Raw genomic sequence first — 9114 nt, forward strand, 5'->3', positions numbered from 1 at the left:
CTTTTCTATGGAAAAGATCCTCACATTGTGAGCAACTTTTCTATGGAAAAGATCCCTCACATTGTGAGCAACTTTTTCTATGCAAAAAATTCTCACACTGTGAGCAACTTTTCTATTGAAAAGATCCTCACACTGTGAGCAACTTTTCTAAGGAAAATATCCTCACACTGTGAGCAACTTTTCTATGGAAAATATTCCTCACACTGTGAGCAACTTTTCTATGGAAAAGATCCTCACACTGGAGCAACTTTTCTATGGAAAAGATCCTCTCACTTTGAGCAACGTTTCTTGAAAAATATTGAGCACTTTTCTACGGAAAGGATCTTCATATTTTGAGCAACTCTTCTATGTAAAGATCTTCATATTGTGAGGAAACTTTTCTCCTCAATTTGTCAGAAAATTTTCTAGATCCTCAGATTGTGAGTAACTCTTTTGTGGAAAATGTCATCCCATTGTAGGTTTTTTGGAAATATCCTTGCATTTAGACAACTTTTCTATGAAAATGATCCTGTGTGCTTAAGTAATTCGGTTGAAGAAAACATGATCGTTTTCTGTGCATTATTTCTTAAAAAATAACTTAAATATTTGTTAACTGCTATAAACTTGTCTGGAGTAATAGAGTAGGAAATATGGCATTTAACAAAAATATTTTCATTTCTAAATAGATTTACCACTGAAAGACATAAACACTTTTATAGAAAAATGTATAAAAATTAAAATTAATTTTATTGCTGAATTTAAAAATAAATTAAGGAAAAACTGCTTAACAAAAAAAAAAAAAAATTCCAATAAATTTTTAAGACCGTAACAAAGAACATTTAAAACATCTTTAAGAAAACAACAAGAAAAAAAACTGTCAAAATACCACAAAAATTAAACAGTCAAAACTAAACAAAATAACATTAAAAACATTCCAAAATATAAACAAACGTTTAAAGAAAATAATACTATACATTAAATAGTAGTGATCGTAAATGTGTGACCATAAACATTTAAATATAAACGTGAGTGGTAATTGTTGCTGTGGCTGCTGCTGCCGCCACTGTTGCTGTTGAAAGATTGTAACCGATCAACTGGGCAAATATGCGTTCATATCAGCGCGGTTTCTTTTGTGCCGACCTAACCATACGCTATCCATATCATGAGTGCACAATAACCGTGCCCATGCTATTGGTCTGCATGTTACTGCTGCCCATGTTGTTCCTTAGCGTGGTGGAGATTATGCGGTTGTGTCATAATTTTCGCATGCGTCAATATATGCGTAATGTTACCTTCAGTTTGGGTTGTTTTAGTTTTGGTTTTATAGCTACTTATCTGTCCACGGAATTGGCCAAGAATGTTGTCAGACGTTTAAGGCCCCATTTTTATACGGCCTGTCGTCCACAACTTAATGATGGTTCCACTTGTGAGGAGGCCAAAAATCGTAATCTCTTTGTGGAGCAATACTACTGTTCAAATCGTAATCTAACTGCTTTACAGTTAAGAGAGTTGTATGTGTCATTTCCCAGTGCCCATTCGTCGCTGTCATTTTATGCCATGTTATTTTTGGCCTTTTATTTGCATGCCATATGGCGCGGTGGACGCGGCATACAGCGTGTCTTACGTCATCTATTGCAGTTTCTATTTCTCTCGATGGCCTGGTTTATTTCGCTCAGTCGTGTGGCCGACTATTGGCATCACTGGTCGGACGTGTTGGCCGGTGCGGTAATGGGTATCATTTATGCCACACTAACCGCCTTGTATGTGGGTAGATTTTTGCAAATAAATTCTCACACAAATAAAATCGCCAGCTCTCTGCCGCCTCATGGCAATTGCAACTTTAACTTGCAACATTGTACAACGGCAGTCGTTGGTGGTGGAGTTGGGTCCAACAAGTTGAAATCAAATTTGAAAAAGTCATCATTACAACATGTACCCTCGAGCGTTAGTTTCAGTCAGACTCTGCAACAATTGCAGTTGCAACAAACTGAAGATCAAACCTCCGCCTCGACTACAGCTTTATCATCATCATCATTACAGGCATCGTTGGTAGCCGCCAAAGAGCATCTTATACGTAATGAATCTAATGAATGTGTATGGAAATCGGGAACATAGTGTGGAATCAGCAGAAAAAAAAATACATGAAAAATAAAACGTATAAAGTTACTTTGTCTGTTATTGCATTCAACTCTTTTTTTGTTTAGTACTTTTTAAGTCCATTATTTATTTATTGTTGTTACTTCTAGTGCTGATGCTGCTGCTGTAGAAAAAAATTCTTGTGGATTTAGTTCTTTAGTTTTTTTTTTCCATGTTGATTTTTTTTGTATGCCAACAATTATTGTAATTGAGAAATTATTATGATGTGTATTGAAATGTGATAACCTTTTTTATTTTGTATTTTTCTATCTTTATATTTATTTATAAGTATCTGTTTTCCCAAAGGCAGTAGAGATTAAAATGATGGCACAATTAAATTGCAGAAAAGTTCATCACAAGTTTTCTATAACAAGGATTCTTACAATGTGAGCAAAATCTTGACAGAAAAGAGCTTCACAATGTGAACAACTTTTCTATAGAAAAGATCATTACAATGTGAACAACTTTTCTATACAAAAGATCATCACAATGTGAACAACTTTTGTATAGAAAAGATCTCCAAAATGTGAACAACTTTTGTATAGAAAAGATCTCCAAAATGTGAACAACTTTTCTATAGAAAAGTTCATCATAATATGAACAACTTTTCTATAGAAAAGTTCATCATAATATGAACAACTTTTCTATAGAAAAGTTCATCATAATATGAACAACTTTTCTATAGAAAAGTTCATCATAATATGAACAACTTTTCTATAGAAAAGTTCATCATAATATGAACAACTTTTCTATAGAAAAGTTCATCCAAATTTAATCAACTTTTGTATAGATAAGTTCATCCAAATTTGATCAACTTTTGTATAGAAAAATTCATCCGAATTTGATCAACTTTTCTATAGAAAAGTTCATCCAAATTTGATCAACTTTGTATAGAAAAGTTCATCCAAATTTGATCAACTTTTTATAGAAAAGTTCATCCAAATTTTATCAACTTTTGTACAGAAAAGTTCATCCAAATTTGATCAACTTTTGTAGAGAAAAGTTCATCCAAATTTGATAAAATTTTGTATAGAAAAGTTCATCCAAATTTGATCAACTTTTGTACAGAAAAGTTCATCCAAATTTGATCAAATTTTGTATAGAAAAGTTCATGTAAAATTTGATCAACTTTTGTATAGAAAAGTTCATCCAAATTTGATCAAATTTTGTATAGAAAAGTTTATCCAAATTAGATGAAGTTTCTTATAGAAAAGTTCATCCAAATTTGATCAACTTTTGTATAGAAAAGTTCATCCAAATTTGATCAACTTTTGTATAGAAAAGTTCATCCAAATTTGATCAACTTTTGTACAGAAAAGTTCATCCAAATTTAATCAACTTTTGTATAGAAAAGTTCATCCAAATTTTATCAACTTTTGTATAGAATAGATCATCCAAATTTGATCAACTTTTCTATAGAAAAGTTCATCCAAATTTGATCAAATTCTAGACCACCTTTGGTATAGAAACTTCATCCAAATTTGATCAACTTTTGTATAGAAAAGTTCATCCGAATTTGATCAAATTTTGTATAGAAAAGTTCATCAGAATTTGATCAACATTTGTATAGAAAAGTTCATCCAAATTTGATCCCATTTTCTATAGAAAAGTTCATCCAAATTTAACCAACTTTTCTATAGAAAAGTTCATTTAAATTTAACCAACTTTTCTATAGAAAAGTTCATCCAAATTTGATCCACTTTTGTATAGAAAAGTTTATCCAAATTTGATCAACTTTTGTATAGAAAAGTTCATCCAAATTTGATCAACTTTTGTATAGAAAAGTTCATCCAAATTTGATCAATTTTTGTATAGAAAAGTTCATCCATATTTGATCAACTTTAGTGTAGAAAAATTCACCCAAACTTGATCAACTTTTTTATAGAAAAGTTCATCCAAATTTGATCAACTTTTGTATAGAAAAGTTCATTCAAATTTTATCAACTTTTGTATAGAAAAGTTCATCCAAATTTTATCAACTTTTGTATAGAAAAGTTCATCCAAATTTGATCCACTTTTGTATAGAAAACTTCATCCAAATTTGATCAATTTTTCGATAGAAAAGTTCATCCAAATTTTATCAACTTTTGTATAGAAAAGTTCATCCAAATTTGATCCACTTTTGTATAGAAAACTTCATCCAAATTTGATCAATTTTTCGATAGAAAAGTTCATCCAAATTTGATCAACTTTTGTACAGAAAAGTTCATCCAAATTTGATCAACTTTTCTATAGAAAAGTTCATCCAAATTTGATCAACTTTTGTTTATCCAAATTTGATCAACTTTTGTATTGAAAAGTTCATCCAATTTTATCAAATAGATCATCCAAATTTGATCAACTTTTGCATAGAAAAGTTCATCGAAATTTGTTGTTTTGCAGTTCTCTCGAATAGTTGTACTGAACAGGTTCTCTCCAAGAAATTCTCTCTCAATCTTGCCAAGTGTTATTGAGATATTGTTTGCTATCATTTTAACCACTACTGTCTTATACCTATATGTAATAGTATACATATCTGTATGCTATTATATATATTTTTTTTATTATATATGCCAATTTATGATGCATATAATTTTTTATGATAATTTATATATTTTTTTATTTATATTTTGTTGTTATTTATTCTATATAAAGATATAAATTTCAATAAGAAACAATGTAAATACGATGCTTTTTTATAGGATGTGTTAAAATATATAGAGACATTTATGGACAAAGAATAGTGATTGTAACCCATTAAGATTTTTTTGTTTGTTCATTGCTGCAAAAAAAGTAACGGAAATCCTGTATGTAGAAATAAAAATGTGACATTTTTTATGGGAATATAATTTTTTTATACATATTTTGTCTTAAATGTCCTATGATCTATTAAAAATAAATATTTATGCTGCTTTAATTTTAAGGACCAAGTCCTTGTTAGTTTTATGTTAAATTTATGTCAAATTAAAAATGAAAATCTGAAATTCTTTACTTGCCCCACATCTTCTGTATAAGTTTAACTTAATAATTTTTAAGTTTTTAATTTATTAAATTTTAGTTTAAGTTCTCACACCCAAAAGTACATTTATTGCATTTCATAATTTAGTTTATTTAGTTAATAATACATTTATTTAGTGTGTATGTAAATAAATTATTTAAATAAATTTACAATTACATTTAGTTTTAATTTGTAGTTTTTCTTATTTGTCTTTAATTTAACTTAAATCGAAAGTAAATTTCCTTTATTTATTTATACTGTATGTATGTATATTATTTGTTTTTTGAGTGCAGCTACTAACAATCTTAATGTTGGTTTTAAATAGTGCTTTGTTTGCCAAATAAACTTATTTAAACAAAACTTAAATAAATAAACCCAATGACTTGTTTTTATTACGCAGTGTAGTTGAAATGCTGTTACAAAGCGTAGTAATTATCATTGACAAACAATGATCGAAGACAAGGTAAAGTAATTAGTTAATGATAAGAAGAATTAAAGTTAATTGAACTTTTTTTTACATATTATCATTATAAATGGGATTTAATGGAAATAACTACAAGCTGGTCACACTACTATAAATTTTTTTCAGACTAGACTATAGACTAGACTATAAACTAGACCATAGACTAGACTATACTATACATTGTAGACTAGACTATAAACTATACCATAAACTAGACTATAGCTGGACTATAGGCTAGTCTATAGAATAGATTATACAAAAGACTATAGATTAGGCTATAGACTAGACTATAGATTAGTCTATAGACTAGACTATAGACTGAACTATAGACTAGACTATAGATTAGTCTATAGACTAGACTATAGACTGAACTATAGACTAGAATATAGACTAAACACTAGACTAGAGACTTGACTATAGACTAGAATATAAACTATAGAATAGACCATAGACTAGACCATAGACTAGACTATAGACTAGACTATGGACTAGACTATTGACTAGACTGTAGACTAGACTATTGACTAGACTATAGACTAAGCTATAGCCTAGAGTATAGACTAGACTACAGTGTGGACTATATAATAGACTATAGACTAGACTATAGACTAAACCACAGACTAGACTATAGACTTGACTATAGACTAGACTATAGAGTAGACTATAGACTAGACTATAGAGTAGACTATAGACTATACTATAGACTGGACTAAAGACTAGACTATAGATTAGACTATAGACATGACTATAGACTAGACTATATACTAGACTATATACTAGACTATAGACTAGACTATAGACTAGACTATAGACTAGACTATAGACTAGACTATAGACTAGACTATAGACTAGACTATAGACTAGACTATAGACTAGACTATAGACTAGACTATAGACTAGACTATAGACTAGACTATAGACTAGACTATTGGCTAGACTGTAGACTAGACTGTTGACTATACTATAGACTAGACTATAGGCTAGAATATAGACTAGACCACAGACTAGACTATAGACTTGACTATAGAGTAGACTATATACTAGACTATAGACTAGACTATAGACTAGACTATAGGCTAGGTTATAGTCTAGACTATAGACTAGACCATAGACTAGACTATAGACTAGACTATAGACTAGACTATAGACTAGACTATAGTCTAGACTATGGACTAGACTATGGACTAGACTATGGACTAGACTATTGACTAGACTGTAGACTAGACTGTTGACTATACTATAGACTAGACTATAGGCTAGAATATAGACTAGACCTCAGACTAGACTATAGACTTCACTATAGAGTAGACTATATACTAGACTATAGACTAGACTATAGAGTAGACTATAGACTGGACTAAGACTAGACTATAGACTAGACTATAGACAAGACTATAGACTAGACTACACTAGACTATAGACTAGACTATAGACATAGACTAGACTATAGACTAGACTATAGACTAGACTATAGACTAGACTATAGACTAGACTATAGACTAGACTATAGACTAGACTATAGACTAGACTATAGACTAGACTATAGACTAGACTATAGACTAGAATATAGACTAGACTATAGACTAGACTATAGGCTAGACTATAGACTAGACTATAGACTAGACTATAGACTAGACTATGGACTAGACTATAGACTAGACTTTAGACTAGACTATAGACTAGACTATAGACTAGACTATAGACTAGACTATAGACTAGACTATAGACTAGACTATAGACTAGACTATAGACTAGACTATAGACTAGACTATAGACTAGACTAGACTATAGACTAGACTATAGACTAGACTATAGACTAGACTATAGACTAGACTAGACTATAGACTAGACTAGACTATAGACTAGACTATAGACTAGACTATAGACTAGACTATAGACTAGACTATAGACTAGACTATAGACTAGACTATAGACTAGACTATAGACTAGACTATAGACTAGACTATAGACTAGACTATAGACTAGACTATAGACTAGACTATAGACTAGACTATAGACTAGACTATAGACTAGACTATAGACTAGACTATAGACTAGACTATAGACTAGACTATAGACTAGACTATAGACTAGACTATAGACTAGACTATAGACCTAGACTATAGACTAGACTATAGACTAGACTATAGACTAGACTATAGACTAGACTATAGACTAGACTATAGACTAGACTATAGACTAGACTACTAGACTAGACTATAACTAGACTATAGACTAGACTATAGACTAGACTATAGACTAGACTATAGACTAGACTATAGACTAGACTATAGACTAGACTATAGACTAGACTATAGACAGACTATAGACTAGACTATAGACTAGACTATAGACTAGACTATAGACTAGACTATAGACTAGACTATAGACTAGACTATAGACTAGACTATAGACTAGTCTATAGACTAGACTATAGTCTGTAATCAGAGCTACTTTTCTATAGAAAAAGTTGTTGTAATCAGAGCAACTTTTCTAGAAAAAAAGTTGTCTGTAATCAGAGCAACTTTTCTATAAAAAAAGTTGTCTGTAATCAGAGCAACTGTTCTATAGAAAAAGTTGTCTGTAATCAGAGCAACTTTTCTATAAAAAAAGTTGTCTGTAATCAGAGCAACTTTTCTATAAAAAAAAGTTGTCTGTAATCAGAGCATCTTTTCTATAGAAAAAGTTGTCTGTAATCAGAGCAACTTTTCTATAGAAAAAGTTGTCTGTAATCAGAGGAACTTTTCTATAGAAAAAGTTGTCTGTAATCAGAGCAACTTTTCTATAGGAAAATTTGTCTGTAATTAGGGAAACTTTTCAGTAGAATAATTGTCTGCAATCTGGTAAACTTTTGTATAGAAAAGTTGCCTGTCGACTTTTAATTTTCTAGAGAGAAGTTGTAATTAATGAGACTTTTCTACAAAATGTTTCTAATCAGTTTTTTTTACTTATATTTATTTTAAATTTTGATAAGCAAAATTGGCTGATAAGAAAAGCTCTCCTTAAAAAAAAAAAACACTTTTTTATTTAAAAAACAGTTAAATTTAAACTGTATGTTTAGTATTTAAATTTTATTTTGCTATACTGTAGCATACTTTAAATATTCTCCCTTTGTTTCTTTTTGCCATTTTCCAAAAATTCTTCAATAACAAGCTTTATAAATTTGTTACTATTAAATTCATTGTTGAAATTCAATTGAAATACTTTTCAGGTATTTTATGCATAAATAAAAGATGACTTTTTGTTCTTCATAAATATATAAAATATTCAATTACTATATATCAGTAAAAGTTTTATGTGAATACAAAGCTCATACGTATAGAATAATTTCATTTTCATTTTCAAAAAGTGATTTAGACAAAATACTCACAACATAGTTTTACATATGACATTTAGACAAGAAATATTAGGGGGAATGCAAAACAATTTATATATTCATATTTAATAAAAGTTAAATTTTGAAGAAATCTTTAAAGTGAAGCAGTGCAGTATTGTCTTATTGTTAAAAATCTACTGATACTCATATGAATTTAAACAAAAATATACAAACTTTATGTTA

General features: G+C 29.7%; 1 protein-coding gene across 1 annotated transcript; it reads left to right on the plus strand.

Annotated features, from left to right (window-relative positions):
• Positions 1 to 687: 687 nt before the first annotated feature.
• On the plus strand, positions 688 to 2642 carry LOC119614440 (putative phosphatidate phosphatase). The gene has a single exon (XM_037970562.1). The coding sequence runs from the start codon at positions 1084 to 1086 to the stop codon at positions 2092 to 2094; it is 1011 nt and encodes a 336-aa protein (XP_037826490.1). The 5' UTR covers positions 688 to 1083; the 3' UTR covers positions 2095 to 2642.
• Positions 2643 to 9114: the final 6472 nt, after the last annotated feature.

This window comes from Lucilia sericata, unplaced genomic scaffold (assembly GCF_015586225.1).
Source record: "Lucilia sericata isolate MDLA Ls3-8-SP2 unplaced genomic scaffold, ASM1558622v1 Contig002895F_arrow, whole genome shotgun sequence".
Lineage (NCBI taxonomy): Eukaryota > Metazoa > Arthropoda > Insecta > Diptera > Calliphoridae > Lucilia > Lucilia sericata.